At 34.0% G+C, this 18,077-nt stretch overlaps 1 protein-coding gene across 1 annotated transcript in view; it reads right to left on the bottom strand.

The window, feature by feature from the left end:
• Positions 1 to 17,716, bottom strand: part of PRKDC (protein kinase, DNA-activated, catalytic subunit) — a 77,570-nt gene extending 59,854 nt beyond the window's left edge. The window contains exons 1-22 of the mRNA XM_087931214.1: positions 17,518 to 17,716; positions 15,175 to 15,251; positions 14,824 to 14,916; positions 13,671 to 13,745; positions 13,472 to 13,580; positions 12,643 to 12,755; positions 11,874 to 11,973; positions 10,648 to 10,703; positions 10,522 to 10,552; positions 10,005 to 10,162; positions 9,288 to 9,434; positions 7,467 to 7,631; positions 7,122 to 7,290; positions 5,650 to 5,699; positions 4,708 to 4,845; positions 4,087 to 4,239; positions 3,790 to 3,905; positions 3,360 to 3,519; positions 2,172 to 2,258; positions 1,791 to 1,910; positions 987 to 1,146; positions 536 to 642 (exon numbers count right to left, since the gene is read on the bottom strand). Of these exons, the coding sequence (XP_087787340.1) occupies positions 536 to 642; positions 987 to 1,146; positions 1,791 to 1,910; positions 2,172 to 2,258; positions 3,360 to 3,519; positions 3,790 to 3,905; positions 4,087 to 4,239; positions 4,708 to 4,845; positions 5,650 to 5,699; positions 7,122 to 7,290; positions 7,467 to 7,631; positions 9,288 to 9,434; positions 10,005 to 10,162; positions 10,522 to 10,552; positions 10,648 to 10,703; positions 11,874 to 11,973; positions 12,643 to 12,755; positions 13,472 to 13,580; positions 13,671 to 13,745; positions 14,824 to 14,916; positions 15,175 to 15,251; positions 17,518 to 17,683 (2,550 nt within the window). The 5' untranslated portion in view covers positions 17,684 to 17,716. The remainder of the gene's footprint in view (positions 1 to 535; positions 643 to 986; positions 1,147 to 1,790; positions 1,911 to 2,171; positions 2,259 to 3,359; positions 3,520 to 3,789; positions 3,906 to 4,086; positions 4,240 to 4,707; positions 4,846 to 5,649; positions 5,700 to 7,121; positions 7,291 to 7,466; positions 7,632 to 9,287; positions 9,435 to 10,004; positions 10,163 to 10,521; positions 10,553 to 10,647; positions 10,704 to 11,873; positions 11,974 to 12,642; positions 12,756 to 13,471; positions 13,581 to 13,670; positions 13,746 to 14,823; positions 14,917 to 15,174; positions 15,252 to 17,517) is intronic.
• Between the last annotated feature and the right edge of the window lie 361 nt (positions 17,717 to 18,077).

Here is an 18,077-nt window from a genome sequence, read left to right on the forward strand (position 1 = left end):
CCTGTGTCAGAAACCCATGAATCCTACAAATATTCCTGGAACATCTTACATTTATTTATCAAATTTAGAAAGTTTTCAACAGAAATGATTTTATAAAATTGACTTTGGCCTGCAGATCATACATGCATAAAGTGTTTTTTGAAAAATAAGAGTCTTCTAATTTTATAAATTTTCAACATTTCATAACCAAACTTTGTCAGAAAGTTCTTTAATACTGTAAATTTTAAAGCCTTTTAAGAACATGCTATCCTTTGATTTTGTTAGAATGGAGTATTTATTGATTCTGGATATTGCCAGATCAAGCCAGCAGGTAGTTTTAATATGAGATTTTTAGCCTGTCTGAATGTTTTTATTATGACCAATGAAATCTAATGTGAATCACTGACTGTTTACCAAGAAATTCTAAGCTTTAATATATAAATTCTATTCAAGGCTTATTTACATAATACAATTAGCTTTTATTGGAATAATAAAATCGCCTATCACTTCTGCAAATAAAAAGCTAGTATTTTAGAAAATCAGGAAAAACCTTTACCAATTCAAGATTCTTTGATTTTTTGAGATGCTGAATAACTACTTTGTTCATTCCTTTCTGGATGGCTTTGGAAAGTTTCTTCACTTCCAAATTATTCTGAGATTCATCTATTTTAAAGAAAAAAGCCTGAAAATTTAATATGCAAGTAATAAATCTTAAAACAAGACCTATGATTTTTCAAGAAACTAATTTAAACTCAAACATCCCCCCCCCCCAATGATTGAGAAGAAGTAGCAGCAGAAATGATTGACTACATATACCTTCCATCAATGCTATTATAAACAGCCACCAAGTGGTCCTTTAGAAAACCAGGAAGTTGAATTGCAGCCCTTTATACCTTGGAAGTTACTCACTCTAAAACAACTTAATAATACATGAATGATGCTAAAACATCTTCATATTCCTAGATTTACCGCTGTAAATAAATAGGATATATATTTATTTTTTTTACCTGTTGATGCAGAAGTTTTCAAATAACTATCAAGGCAAGGCACAATGTCTTTGTAATAAGGCTGAATAATGTTTCTGGGAATGTAGGATGACCAGTCCTCCAGTGCGTCCAATGCCACATCAGCCATTGGAGTGTAGCTGAGACCGAGTTTAAAAGCATTCTGTAGTTTGTGCATAATGGCAAGAAGATATAAGAATTTTGGAGATATAAAACATCCATATTGTCTGAAGTTATCTTTGACTACACAATGGTCTATTTTCTTAACTATTGTACAAATATTTAAAATGTTAAGGTTGTTAAAGAGACTTGCTCCTGGAATAAGGTACAGTTAAACTACAGAATAAAATAGATGTGATAAAACTACGTGTGATGCAACAAGCATACAAATTTATCATTCACATTTTGGGCTTTCTCATTGATTTGCTCACTCTTGTGATGGAAATATAGAGGGCTGCAGTCCTGCCTGCGTATTATAGTAATAGCATATACTGCTACATAGTGCTTTGCAGAACTCTCTTAAAGAGTCAGGACATTACCCCCAACAATCTGGCTCCTTCCTCATTTTACCGACCTCGAAAGGATGGAAGGCTGAGTCAACCTTGAGCCTGGTGAGATTTGATCTGCAGGTAGCCGGCAGTCAGCAGAAGTAGCCTGCAATACTGCATTCTAACTACTGCACCACCATGGCTCCTATTATTGAAGTATCATGAAAATATATTTTGTATAAATGAAATGAAGGAAAGAATAACCAACAACATTACAAAAAAATTTTTTTTGCATTATTCAATCATCACATTAACCCACCTGTAAAGCAGGAATGTATGCTTTGATATCAAGCATAATGATGTTATACGGCAGAGAAAGCACAAAAGTCAGGCAGGACGCCAATAATTCATCTTTGTACTGCTTCATTTTTGTAGTTACCTGAGGTAAGAAAAGTTTTAATGAAAATAACATAGATGTTACCTGAACATATGAATAAATAAATGTAAAAAATAATTCACTGTACTTCAAAAAAAGCAACAATACTCCTTTACAATAAGCCCACAAAAGTGTTCTTTTAACTAAAATCAACAGGTCATGCATTTAAAGGAAGAAAAAATATAAATGAAAAGATATTAGAATTCTTTGCCTTTTTCATCCCTACAACGCTACTAGCACAGTTCAAAAAATAATACAAATAACCTCTTTTCCAAATTTAGAAAATAAAGCAAAACAGGAACTCCTCTCTGGATCTTCAGGATATTTTTTCGTACTCTCTGGACTGACACCCTGGCAAAAGACAAAATAGAATTAACTGTACAGATTTTATTAATCTTATGTTTTAAAAGAACTTTTTGGATAGTGTAAAAATATTAGGCAATTCCATGTACCAAACAAAAGTAAGTTTCAAAAGATTACTGCAACACCCTTATATATCATTTCCTTTGAAGACTGTTTGGAAGTTGGAATTGGTTTAGAATACAATTAATTGTTTTTAAAATTTTGCTAATTTTTAAATGAATTACACTGGCCAATGATTTCTTTCTGTGCATAACTTAAATACTAATGCCCTAAGAAAACTTATAGCAAGTGTAGAAAAAGTCCCATTTGCTCGCATATACAGTGGTACCTTTAAGTCTCTGAAAAACATATGAAACTGATGAAGACTGAGTAGGACTTCAGTGAAAGGCAGTCTTCTCAATTTTGACATCTTTTCTATAAGGGAACGTTTGTTGATTTCAGCAGGCTTAAAATTTAAATTAAATTTCTTTCTTTCTTTTGAAGTTTAAGTTAAACGCTTTTCAGGCTGAGAAACATGTTACTACAAGGCATGCGCGCAATAGCTACTTCAAGGACTTTCACATCTCAATTAAAAATAGTGCTATATATTTAAGCCTGCTGCTGAGTAAAAGAATTTTAATGTGACACATTGACACGCACAGCTCCTTTTCTGCTGCTTTATGTATTTATTTAACAGAATTCATAGACAGTTCAAATCACAACCAATTCTGAGCAGGGTACAATTGTCTTTGGTTACTTGGATGATATTTAAATAAAATGCAATCAACTAATCAAGCCCAAAAAATAATGATATAAGATTCTGGGAATAGTTGAAATCTGTCTCCCAATTAAAACCATTTCCAATACAGTCACTCAGCATTTAGTGACTACACCAGTTAGTAACCATGCAGCGACATGATGGTAATAAACAATAATAAAAAATTATTTTCTGACCAATGTCTTCATTTACAACAAAATTTCATGTGCCTACCTTTCTCTTATAAAAATGAAGTAATCACATATGAAGGTGTGAACAGACCAATAAAACTTCAGTGATCCTTTGAGGACACCCCCCCCTTAAAAATATCGTTCATGCAATGGCTTACTCACCGCAAAATATTTAGTCTTCTTTGCAATTTTCATCGCAATGGAAAGTAGCTTATAAAACCCACTAATAAAAGGTAAATGTGTTGCCTGTATAATCAGCTCATAACCAAATGAATACATCCATGGTTCAAAATATTTAATGTGCTTGTCTGGAAGGATCTCTCTGCATAAGTTTGGAAATAGGAACAAAAACAAGTAGACTAGAAAGTCAGATGAGCAATCTGACCAATGATCAATTAAAACAATTCTCAATAAGCCCCCACCTAGATACCCCAATCAATCAAAAGATTAATACAACTATTTCAACTACTTTATAAATCCTAAATAAGTAAATTGTACATTTATAAAGCTTTGCCAGGATATGGCTTTTTAGTAAGAATGATAAAAACACAGTATGTTAAATGATGCATCTCGCACATACGCTGCTTTATACCTGCAAAATTCCACTAAGTTAATGAAGGCTGAATAGTCTTTAGGCTTAGATGGCTGAAGGTTTGCAGCTGGATCAGAGGTAGGAATTGCCAGATGGGCATCCCCTTCACTTCCATCCTGAAAAAAAGAATATCAGAAGCAGTTTTGGAACTGATTTTCAAATTTGCCAAAATGTCTATTATAAAATTCTTGCAAACTTCTCAAATAAGAACAAAAACCCAATAAGGGATCTTGAAAACAATAATATGGGGGAAAAGACAAAATAATTCTGTTTTTTTTTTAAAAAAGTAAATCCTACCTTCTCTTCATTAATGTTTTGTTTCTGAACTGTAAGATCCAATTTATCAATTATTTTTATGACAGATTTGATGAGTTCATCATATAGCATATGATTTAGAGACTGTAGTGGTGAATATTCAGTTAAACAGACTTCATCTGCCAACAGGATGTTCTTTAATAGAGAAGAAAGAAAACTCTGCTAATGCACGCTGTATTGAGTTTTTGCCAATTTATCAGAAAAATGCAGATATTTTAAAATAAGTGATATGTATATAGAAATCCCAAACATAGGAGTTCTACAACTTTTTTTTGGTCAAATGTATTTGTGGCATTGTATATTTCAATGTTTGTTTACAAGAAAGATTGAACTGCATATACTGCATCTACAAAAGCACTGGAGAGGCCATTTGTGTTCATGCCTAGCTAGTTTGATCTTAACATTTATGAGACCTCAGAAATATTGAACTGGACATGAGCAAAAAGAAAACTTTGAACAACTATAATCTCTTATAAGATGAAGGTGAAAGAAAGAGTGTTCCAGGAGACAAAACTATTTATAGGTTTTCCCAGGAGATACTGTATCATGAATCATAACAATGAATTAATTATTATTCTTAACTTTGGTAAAGTTTTTCTTTACCTTCATTGTATCACAGCCAAGTAAGGTTCTAAAGAGATCCAGGTAATCCTTATATGTAGGCACTTTCCATTTCCCAGTCCTTACTTCTCCAGATGAATCGTATTCTTCTGATTTAGAAATATTCTTCCCCCCAAAATCCTGAAAGACATTGCAATGTTGAAGTAACTGTAAGTTAAATTATGTAATTTTCAATACTTAATCTTAGACTCCATGATAATAAATAAGCAGGAACATTTTGCCAGACATACTGAAATATTCTTCAAAATGCCTTTATCTCATGAAAAAAATAACTGGTATAATATAAATTAACTGAAAAGTGGTGAATGGTTCTTAATATAACTTAATACATCCCTATTTGTTTCTTGCAATAGAAATCAAGAGGCTTACATTCACATATAGGCAAATGAAAATTAAGATATAAATAATGGATAATGGATATAAATAATGATTAATGATCATTTGTTCAGTAGTACTTGTGCCTGGTTCCCAAAGTTATGGCCACTGCATTATGCCCATGGTCACATGATCAACGTTCGGGTATTGGCAACCTGTCTGCATTTATAACTATGGGGGTGTTTCTACTCCCCTGTTCACCTATCTCCAGATCCTTCTTTGCCCCTTTGCCCACACTATACAGTGGTACTCCTCAGTGGCAGTATTGTGCTGAACTACACTAAAAAATTATGGGGGTCTCTTCTGAGCCTCTTACCCCACCCATTATCCGGCTGTGGCCTATGCTGTCTCTTATCAGACTATTCCTAGAAGGCATCTCTGGAACCAGTCTCCCAAAATAATTCCCCCATACCAGGACACATTCTAAATTTTCTGGTAAGGGATAACTTTGTTGAAATTCATAACTCAATATTTGCTCCTAAATTGCAAATAATACTTTTCTAATGCTGAAGATACACATTTAATTCCACAAAATCCCAGTAAACTTACCATTGAAAAGACCAGTGGCTTTGAACAGATTCTGATTAAACCCTGATGCACTGAAAATGAAGACAGTTTGTTTTAATTTAGTATTTCAATAAGCTGGCCTCAAATAATACTGCTAATGTCCTAATGCAACAAAAATTCTATGTTCATTACAGAGGGGAAATGGGTATTGCAATGATCAATCTGCTGTACTTCTCTGGGACCTAAATATGAACCCAATTTTATGACAGACTTTTGCAACAGGTAGTTTTTGACTTATGACCACAATTGGAACCTGAATTTCGATGGCTAAGCAATGCAGTCATTAAGTAAATGCAAGCCAGTTGCCAAATGCCCAAATTGCAATCATGAGATCACAGGAGTGGTGCAAGAATTGTAACTTCAAGGATGGAATGCAGGCCATTTTGTCAAGGCCCTAGTAAGTTGGAGCTGTTGTTAAACAAATAGTCATAAGTTGAGGACTAGCTATATTCACAATTAAGTTTTACAATGACAACTTTGCACTAGTTGCTATATTCAAAGAAAATGAAAAAAACTTCTAAAAACTCTGCTTTCTCCTTTTCACATTGATAGTAATGAATCTTAAAAGAGTCCAGTTGTTAACTGAACAAGATTTACAGCATCCATTATCATGTTGAACTAGCCATTACCACTATTTTTCTGTAATTTCTAAGCCCTTTTGCATGGCAACTCATGGTATGTATTTCCTTGACTTGTCAAGATTATAAACTTCATTATTTGCTCCCTTCCGACTAATCACTTGCTAATTTCTGACAGTATCTATCACCCTATTTATAGACAAGATATCCCCCTTATTTCATCATAAAAAAATAAAAAGTAAAAAAGGTGATTTCTGAGCAAAACTAAACTAAGATGGAAACATGGAACCTCTTATCTTCTAGCACTTAAAAACAGGGGAAATACCTGAGTCAAAAGAAAACTATAACAAAGTAGCGTTAGAAACTGGAATTGATACAAAACTCTAAGCCAAGATTTTAAAATCACAGTTTACTGTGTAAGCCACAGTGTTCATATATGGGTTAAATGGGTTCATACATTTTGTTAAGCCTAAATCAAACTTCATTAAGGTATAGGAAAGCCCTTTCGTTACAGGAATGATGAAAGAAAAAAATAAGTGAAACTAATATTAACTCATAATGATCAGGGAGGAATTTTAAAAAATAACTGAATGTCAGCAAAGTAATGTCCTACAAAATGATAGGAGAGCACGATGGGAGTTCAGGAAAACTGTTTTTCAGAAATCCAAATCCAAATTGAACAGTTGTATTAAAAAAAATGCAAATCTTTAATGTAACAGTATATATTCTATTTGCTGCAAAAGTTAAATAGCAATTATCAGGAAATACTTAAGCTTACTATCATTACTGTTTTCTTAAATTTATAATGTTGTTCAAACCCAAATTCATACTGAAGTCAAAGGAACTATACACAGTTGTACACTATAGAATACTTACCGACAGTGCTCATAAAACTCCACAATACAGGGCCTTTTGCTGCCAAAGCTAAAAATACTTTCACAATAGACCTACAACATGCGGTTTGCATCCTGGCGCTATATTGTGAGAAGCTATCTATTTGAACTATCATAAGACGTTCAAGAACTGGAGTGTATATCTCTGGAATCTAGAAGAAAAACATGAGGAGATATCAGAATTAAGCAGTTTCCTGTTTTCTAAAATTTCTAAGATCTGTTGTATTTTTTAATAAAAAAATTATATCAGCATCTTCATCAATGGAGGTCCATGTATTTCCCGAACATACAAATAGCCTCACAAATTAGGTTTAAACTGCTTACTTACAGTGTCCAAGTGGAATATAACACTTGCAATGGATTGAAGAAAGCTTGGGAGCTGATACACATGATCATCAATTGTTTCTGCCTCAGTTAGATACATTTGCTTACAGCGCTGAAGGAGTTCCACATACATGAAGTCAACATCCTTTGGATTGATAACTTTACAAGGCTATAAGTGGAGCAAATACAAAAATTAGTACATAGGGTTTAAGGTTAGGTATATATAAAATTCACTAATTAGGGAATGAACAATTCTGGATTGTTTTATTCCTCTTATGGACCGTGTCAAAATTTGTTTAGAAATTACTAAATCATTTGTTAATGTATATTGTCCAAAAGTCATTTCACATGATCTGACTTCTTTGAAATGTTCTACTCAATATTCAGTAGAAGTAATTTGATATAAAAAACACAGAGAGATGTATAAAATGGTCTTGAAGACAGTTCATTTAAAACATCTTCTACCTATCCAATAGGGATAGTCCTCAGCTTACAACAGTCTGCTTAGTGATCATTTGAAGTTACCATGGCACTGAAAAGAGTGAGTTATAACCATTTTTCACTTATGACCATTCTGGCATCCCCCTGGTCATGTGATCAAAATTCAGATAGTTAGCAACTGACTCATTGTCAGGACTGCCTGACACTCATATTTTTGATAATGTCCAAGGATCATGGAATAATTTTTGTGACTTTCTGACAAGCAAAGTCAATGAAGACAGATTAACACAACAACTCTTTAACTAACCTAGAACTGCAATGATTTGCCTAACAATATGGAAAGACAAAATTTATTTAAAAATGTCTGACTTAGCAACAAAAATACCGGGCTCAGTTGCAATCTTAAATTGAGGACTACCTGTATGGAGTTCTTCTCCAGCATTCTGATAATGCATTAAATATTTAGTAATATTTATGCACAAATTTGAAGATTAGCACGAAAGAACTTAAGTGGGATATAACATAATATCTAAAGGAAACTACTTTTTTGTCAATTTTCTGCATAATTAAAACCTTTAATGTAATGTTGGATCTTATATTGGTTTGAATTTCAACATCTAGTTGCATGAGTGGAATGAATTCCCAACTGCATAGGACTACAAGAATCAACAGCATCCTGAATTATTCAAAAAGTTCTTTTTCAGTAAGTGTCCTAAAACCACTTAAAAAAACTAGTTTGGAACAGAAGGCATCTGTGTCTTCTGCACAAAATAAAATATTTATAAAAAGCCTTCATGACTATCCATTTCTAATTTAATAGCTCCAACTATAAAAGAACATGTTCAAAATGTATTTAGTAATTTTATTTTTGTATATAAAGGAAACTAAATTTAAAGAAAAGGGGCAGATTCTTAGTTAAAGATCCCCTTCTATATTTGCAATGTTCCTAATATTTGTTTTCACAGCAAGCAGAATTTTACTTGTAGTACAGCACAGGAATTAAGATTTCTATATGGGATGAAGAAATATTTGGTTGGAATATTAAAGTGTTTAATTATTGAAAATGATTGTACTTGTGTTGCTGAAGATGGAAGTAATTTTTTTAAATATTTTTCTTTCATTCTTCTTTTTAATATATTTTCCCTTTTTGCCTTCTCTCTCCCTTTTTTTCTTTTTCTCTTTGCATTTTTAACCTTTTTTGTATTTTTCTTAGTATATGTTGAGTTTTTAATCTTTGTATGTTTAAATTTCATTAAAACAGGATAAACAATTAGCAAAATTTCTACAGAACATGATCTGCTAGATATGTAAAATAAAACTTTATTCCCATTTGTAGCATTGCATTCCTTCAGAATACCTTTATATCATGAAGAAAATTACATACCGCTGCAAATAGTCCATAACCACGAATAGCAATGGACAATTCCTTGTTGCTGGCATCCATATTTCTGATGATACCATAAAATTCTTCCATAAAGAAGCGTAACTTGCTCTTATGCATTTCAACATCTTTGGCAACCATTGATGAAACCTTAAAATCATACATAAAATTAGTAATGTTATCATTTGAATATTCAAATATTTTCCACAGTCTAACATTTATCTATTATTAACATTGCTAATTGTTTTCCAAAATTATGTAATAAAATGCTAACACATTTGAAGGAAAAAGAAGTAATAATCTATTGACATTAAAAGTAACATAATAACACTTTTAAGAGGCCTACAATCCTACAGGCTATGAAATCAGATATTGTCTAAGATGACAGGAAAATCTGCTTTTAAAAATGTGAATAAACTCTGGATGACCTCTCCATGCCTTCATGGAACTCGGAGACCCTCACAACTCTGAAGCCAGTCTAATATTAATGAACATAAAAGGGAAGAAAAAACACAAAATATGATTGCCCAAGGTAGATTTTGAACATTTTTGAACTCACTGATCTAAAGCTGTTCCATTCTTCTTGAAAAATATATGTCAGGCTAGAGCTAGTATGCATAATTCATTTCTTACCACAAGGGGCAAACTTATATGTAGACTTTCTCACTATAATATTTATATTCTAGGAATTCTGCCAGATAACAGCTGTATTTTTTGTACCTGTTTAAGAAATGAATCCAACGCAGAATGACCAGCTTTCTTGAGTTCTGCATTTTGATGGCCACACCATTTGGCCATTGTGTGAAATAAGGAGACATAATTGTCTAAAAGACAAGTGCTGAACTGTTCAGCATGCTTACTGAATAAATGTAGACCAGCTGTAAAGTAAACATTTTAATTTATATTGACCATTTTGTTTCAATTATATCCAATATAGTAAATATATAGTAAAATTTAACAGTTTTGAATGATTACTTGTTTATAAAATTACTTTTGAAAAAATTGTTCAATTGCTATTTATTTTGTTATTTTTTAAATATTTCCTTGGGGAAAAAACATGTGATATATCTAGGTTTTTATAAATGTAAGGCACATGTCAGCCTAGGCTAAACTGTGATTATATTGGATGATAATAGGAGCTGAAATTAAAATATATCTAAAGAACACAAGCTCAATATGTTATCACAGAAACTATTTTGTCACCACAAAACTATTTCATAAGAAAATAAATTCTTACCAAGAGGCACTGCATATCTTTTTAAATCAATCTGCAATTTCAAAAGGTTCAGAATAAGAATAATATGTCAAATTAACATGTCAGAATTTTCTTTTAAGAAGAAGTTAGAAGAGACACGATATATACCTTTGGACTTATTGCCTTCACTGCAAAATCAAAGATCTCTTTTGATGTTCGGGGATCTGTAGATAGATGAACCATATAAACACAGTAATGACAGAGGTGTGAATTTAATCCTTTTCTCACATGTCATAAAAGTCAGATACTTTATTCCAACATATTGCTTTTATTCAACAAGGACTTCCTAACAAACTAAGCCACCATATTTATTTTAGCATACAGGTAAAGCCTTGGTTAACAAACAATAATTGGGACCAGAATTTCTGTTGCTAAATAATACGGTGCAACATCATGTAACTGCATCACTTAGCAGCGGAAATCCTAGCATTCCCCATTGCCATTGATAATCAAATCCCACCAATCATTAGGCAAGATCCACCCCAATCCAAGGCATTCCCATTTTGGTCCATTCTACTTCTGCTATTGTAGGAAACAGAAAATCTCCATATAGATGCATCATAAAGCCTAGAAAATTATCAGAATGAACTGTAGAGAATACTTGGAAGTTTTAATTTTTATCAGTTTGTTCTACTCTACTCTCGCATATCCCAATTTTATAAACCTTCAAAGAAGAAATCCAAACACTGAAATATCTGTTGATATGCTTTAAGATGCTAACAGAACTAATTACTTGGAAAGGGCACTAAAAATGCAGACATTTTAACAATCTAAAAATAATTTTAGAAAAAGGAAAAAAATCAAAGTATACACCTACATTACAACAGATTAAATAAAGAGAATTAAGGCTATTCCAAAACAAATTGCCAAGATCAAAGAAGTCACAAAATCACCTTTGATGATTCTAAATATTTGTAGGCTACTTTTATACATGAAGTAATCTAGAAAAGTATCCATACGTTTGTTTTATACTAATGCTTCTCAAATTGATAAATCAGTTTTAGTATCAAACAAAGCAAGAAAGTAATTCATAGAAAGTTTCCATAGTTAATAAGCTGTCAGCAAGGCTTTTCATCTTAAATATAAATGTGCAAATTGTTCAACATTTTTTAAACTACAAATTTGGCCATTTTCACTTTACTGAAACAAATTATTCCAAACAGTGAAACAAGATTTAAATCGGATGGCTTGGGACATGAACTTTCCAACCTTGACAATGTTTCCATGCATCCACCCTTAAGAGATTTAGCCTTTTTGGTGAAACACAATTTCAATGGGAACAAAATTGTACGCTGTTTTGTTATTGCGTTATTTTAGTAAAATAAAGATTATACCTTCATCCATGGATTTGGTAAAATTATACATAAGTGCAGTCAGTCCTTTCAGGCACCCTGCTACAATAGGGAACTTAGTTTGCCTTGTTGCAGAGGTCATCTGAAAATGAGAAAATAAATGATTGTATTAAAAAAAACAGAGATCTGAAGTAACAATAATAATAAACGTCAACATTTTAGCAATGCATTTATTGTCAGATTATGGAATAAATGTGGAAAAATGTACATATAGATTATAAATTGTAAGTAAATAAAGGATAAACTGATTCCCAGAAGCTTACATATAATTTCTAATACATTTACAAAAATGTTTAGTATCCTTTTTATCTATTTTTATTTTAATACCAGCAAATTATTTTGGTCCATTATAAAGAAAAATTTAATCCAATGTAATATACAGATTTCTGAATTCTTATTTTAAAAATACTAAATGTGTATACAAAAACAGCAAATATCTTACTAATTAAATTTGCATTAATTATAAGTCTCACTTCTGCCAATTCCTATTTATTCACATGCTGCATATTTATAAAACGAAATGTACACATCTAAAAGTAAAACACTGTGATGACCTTATTAAATAAGCTTCATTAATATTGAGTAATTGGATCAGCCTGGAAACCTACACATTATGGAAAAATATCTATTCACTTTGATACAATGAACATATAATTTAAAATCTGTATATGAGGTATTAAGAGCCAGCATTAACAACACTTTTAAGAAATCAACCTCAACCTTCCATACCAAATGCAAACTCCTTTCTTACCTGTACTTTTAATTCTAGCAGATAAGCACGGAATAATTTTTCAGAATTGTCAATCATTTCACTAGGTTGAACTTCACCCAAGACTCCCAAGAGCTCATAAATCTTTTCCAACACTTTAAAAAAAATAGCATCTTAAATCACTTGATTATATTTTATGTCAACTACCCCAATTATTTCCCCCCATCATCAAATATAGGATTTAATTCAGAGCAACATATATGTTTCCAAGTTCTTACTAGCATTTGTATACATTATCCTGAGGGGTGCCAATCTCACTGTATATATTTCTACAACTGAGTTTTAATCTGCCAAATTACAAATAAATTTGATAAAAGGAAAGAGTCTGCCATAAGACGGTACTTATTGTTCAGACTTTCAGCAATAACTTTTTAATGACTCAGGTAAGAAATAAAGCATGTGAAAAGACTATTTCTTCCCTGATCAAGCCAGAAACTAACAGAATACTCTTCTTTATCCAACTACATTTTGGAAGAAAATATTACAACTTATTGTCATGCCATGTTCCTTAGGCTGGTCTGCTTTGCATCACCAGGAGAACAAATCTTGATGTTTGGCACATTTTTAAAAAGATGTTAAATTGTGCATGAATTTTAAAAAATAATTAAGTAGGAATCAATGTGTACAAAATCAATGACATAGGTTACCATCATTTCTTGCTTTCAATACTACTTATACCTTATTAGAGGCTTATTAGAAACATTTTGTCAGGATAAATCTCAATCTGTTTATTCTTTGGGACACTAGCTAATTTACGATACTTGCTAAATACCTTTTAATCTTAGTTACTGACAGACAAGTTAAATATTACCTGTATCAGGCACTTTGCTTTTTATAGCAATTTCTCCATAAAATTTGTTAAAGATTTCTCCAACCTTCATGTCTACCATTGCATATGATGATTGTAACTTTTGAAGCAGCTACAAAGATATTTAACATGTCAAGGGTTAGAATGGTAAATAATTTTTTTTAAAGCACAGCAAAATATAAAACCGTGCCATTGATTTTACCTTGATCAGTAGCTCTAGAGCTGGGATTCCACATTTTGCTGATCTGTCTTTTGTATACGCAGTAACACATATCCTCTAATTTTTAAAAGACAAAAAATATAATAAATTATTATATAGTAACAATACAACCAAAATCCTCTAACTTAAATATGGAATTGGTGAGGTAATTGTTCATTATTTTACTTCATTCAAAAATATTAAACTACCCAAAGATACCAATGCAAATTTGCAAATTTTGGACATTAGAATATTTCACATTGCTCAACTGCATTAATCAAAAGCCAGGTTCCAGGAATGTCTTTTCTATACATTTGGGGCTAAATTAAATCTTCTCTTTTCAATATTTGAGAGTATTCATAAAAAGACATCCATTCAGAACATCCCAGTGGTAAAAACAAGAGAATGTGAAATTGATAGACATCTATTATTCTATTTGGAATCATTAACAATATTAGGTTATAATTATAATAAATCCTATTAACATTAATATTAATATAAGATTAAAACAACGTTAACAATATTACAATAGTACAATTTCTAGACTGAGACAGTAGATTACAATCACAATTGACTGTTCAGACCAGAGGTGGTATTCAGTAGGTTCTGACCAGTTCTAGAGAACCGGTAGCGGAAATGTTGAGTAGTTCGGAGAACCAGCAAATACCACCTCTGACTGGAGATTTTATAGTATCCTTTCCCTGCCATGCCCACTAAACCACACCCACAGAACCTGTAGCAAAAAAAAAAAGAAATGGAATCCTACCACTGGTTCAGACTCAGAAAGACCAGCATGTTACAGACTTTTATACAAAAAGGGCACGTTCTGAAGGTAAATTATGAAATTAAGATGAAATATAAATCATGTTTCCTATTTTCCCGACTTCCATCCATAATACAATTTTTACATCTAATCTGTTTGGAAGTTCTAAGTTTTCATTTGAGAAACTTTAAATTTTTCTTGTGAAGTATAGGTAAGTACCAGTATCATCTCATATTTGAGTTTCAACTGAACAAATAATTCAAGAATTTCATGGAAACCATTAGCTTTTAAAATTAACTATTAGTATTTTAATCCTAACATTAATTCTACTTTGCTTAGCAAAATTATCTAGTTTGACATTAAAAAAATATAAAATAATTTTCTTTGACCTACCTTTACATCTTGTGCATAAGGCTGAATTTTGGGGCCAATCTTTTCCACAAAGGCAAGAATAAATTTTAATGCTTCTTCTCTGCATTCTCTAAACTAAAAAATAATCATCTTCATTAAGAATTCATTCAGGCAAAATAAGGCTTCATATCAGTCTTATGAAATGAACATTATACACATACACAAACACATACACACTGCAGTCTCAGATCATTTAATTGCTACACACAGCTTTTGAAGAAGCAATTAGAATAACTGCCAACATTAACAAAATGTACCTAATTTGTCTAGAAATAATATTTAACAAGGCTAGACTATTTAAAAAGTAGTTTCAACCCTAGATTTTTAACTTACATCTTCAACACTCAGCGACTTATAAATAAATGATAGCAGTCCATTTTCTTTAGAAAACACCAGTGAAATCTGCAAGGCTGAGAGAAGAATAAATGCAGATTAATATTTTAATGAATTAAACAAATAGGTAATCCTTAACTTACAACCATTGGTTTAACAACCATTCAAAGTTAGTGACACTGAAAAAAGTGACATGATCTGTCTTCTCATTTATAACCACTGCAGATTCCCCATGGTCACATGATGAAAATTGGGTGCTTGGCAATGACCATATATTTTGATTTGCAGTGTCCCTGGGTTACATAATCACCCTTTGTTACCTTCCCAGCCACCTTCCAACAAGCAAAGTTAGCTTGTGAAGTTAGATTCACTTAATTATGCATGATTCATTTAACAATGGCAGTGATTTGCTTAACAATGGCAAAAAAGCTTGTAAAATGAGGCATAACTTATTTAATGGAAATTCTGGTCCCAATTGTAAGAACTACCTGCACTTCCAAATGAAGGGTTACAGCAGTGGCCCCCAACCTTTTTGGTGCCACGGCCCGGTACCGGCATCACAAAATGACCCGCGGCCCGGTACTGGCATCAGCACGCATGACAAGGCAAGGTGAGCCGAGCAACCGGCCAGCCAGCCGTCCCCCGCTTCTCCCCGTCACCTTCAACTCCTCCTTTGTACCTTTGTCGATGGGCTTCGGGACGGTCGCTTGGCTCGCCTTGCCTTGGGTGCTGAAAGAATCCTCGCACCTTAGTTTCGTTCGAAGCTGCCCCCCCTTCGATGAAACTAAGGCGCGAGGATTCCTTCAGGACCCAATCAGAAAAGCTCACCCGGAAGCACTTTCTCATCAAAACAAGATGGCGGCACCCAGCAAACCGGCGGCCTGATAGAAAATGTTCCACGGACCGGTACCGGTCCAGGGCCCGGTGGTTGGGGACCCCTGGGTTACAGAATATAATATTCTATGAATGTAAGGAAGAAACTACATGTCATATTGGGAACAAGGATCATGCTCTCGATTGTCCACATTACAGATGCAGGGAAAAATCTAAATGCAGTGTAAAAAGTTAAGGCAAGTTATTATACATCATGCTAAACTAAACTAGTGGGGAATCTGCTACCCTGAAATGTACATAACTATACATCTGCTGGAATTGGATTATGTCTTGTTTAATGAAAAGGACTGGGGTGACAGTGTTCCAGTATCACAAAGAGGGAGTCAAGCTATTCTCCAAAGCACCTGAGGGCAGGGCAAGAAGCATGGATGGAAATTAATCAAGGAGAGAAGCAATCTTAAGAACTAAGGAGAAATTTCCTGACAGCGACAGTGGAACAACTTGCCTCCAGAAGTTGTGGATGCGCCAAAAGTGGAGGTTTCTAAGAAAAGCTTGGACAAGCCTTTGTCTGAAATGGTATAAGGTTGCCTGCCTATGCAGGGGGGTTGGAATAGAAGACCTCCAAGGCCCCTTCCAAGATCTCTTCCTGTGTTATTCTATATTCTATTCTACTAACTCTTGCCAGCCTTCCTATTAGCCATTGTGACTGGCCAGTCATTTCATTCTCACAAACTTTCTCAGATTACACCGAGAAACAGCAAGAGATCAGAAGCACCTAGTCAAACCCCAGTCCAACAAACATTATCTGTGTTTCTCAAGCTCAGCAATTTTAAAGACTGCAACTTCCAGAATTCCCCAGATAGCATTCTAACTCAGGAACTCTGGGAGTTGAAGTCCTCAGGTCTTCACAGTTGCTGAGCCAATGAAGGTTTTTAACCTATAGCTGTTGTTGCTTCAGAAACCAAATTGTTCCAGCAGCTTAAATCAAAAAATACCAAGATCGCAATAGCTTTGTATATCACTTTTTTGAGAACCTAGCCCTGCAAAGCAGCTTAACGTAATTTAAATAAACCTCCTTTTGTTAAAGAATGCCCTAAATAAAATGTTGTGATAGGTATCTGCATAACAAATCGATTTAAGTTCGCCCGCACAACTCATTCCTCAGAAGGTTGCAACCAAGCAACTGTTTCTTGTTTAGTGCACAGCGTTTGGGAATGCAGGAGCTAAGCAATTCTAATTATCCCTACTTCCCAGAGCTGCACGTTCATAGTCCTGGTCTGCAATTGTTTTCCCGTCTGTTTCACCTAATTAACTACCACTGAATCTGGAGTAAACCATCTGCTTCCGGAATGGATCCATCACCACCGTTGCAACATTCCGAAGTAAGCATTTACACTCCAAAGCCCTCATTCCACTTGATCACCACTGAAGTTTGCTTTTCTTTTCGTTTTTTAAGGAGCACCATCGCCGAGACCTCTCAGGTCACGGCTTGATCAACGGTTTACACACCCAGGATGTCGTCTCCACTGCTAGTGACACACGACTCCGCTACAGAGCGGATTAAGCTGCAGCCCCGGAGCGCGGCGCTACTGGCGTCTGAGCTCCGAAGGGCGTCGTGCAGCTGCAAAAGGAAGCCCTGCAACCCACCGCCAGGCACTACAAGGGAGGACGCCATGCCGCCCACCGCAGCATCAACAGGAACCAGCGCGGGCTCAAGAGGGAAGTGGAGAGGAGCGGACGAAACCAAGTCCACCTCCGGACGGAGGAGGAACAAAAGAGGAATAAAGCAAACTCAGGCGCGAGGAAACACGACGGGGTTTGGCTTTAGCCAGAGGAAGCTGCCTGTACATTATTGCTAGATTAAACCATTGCCGCCTGAAAACGGAGGGGACAATCTGGTGTAAGATTACGGCGCAGGGAAGAACAACACTCTTATTCGCTTGGTCTTTTCGGGACATAATTAGCATACAACGTTATACAACCCCCCTTGAATTTAATTGGATATTACTCCATAGCAGGGAGATTCTTTGAGACAGGGCGATACCAGTTGAACATAGAGGGAACTCAAC

This window comes from Pseudonaja textilis, chromosome 3 (assembly GCF_049901715.1).
Source record: "Pseudonaja textilis isolate UNSWEBS1 chromosome 3, rPseTex1.2, whole genome shotgun sequence".
Taxonomy (NCBI): Eukaryota; Metazoa; Chordata; class Lepidosauria; order Squamata; family Elapidae; genus Pseudonaja; species Pseudonaja textilis.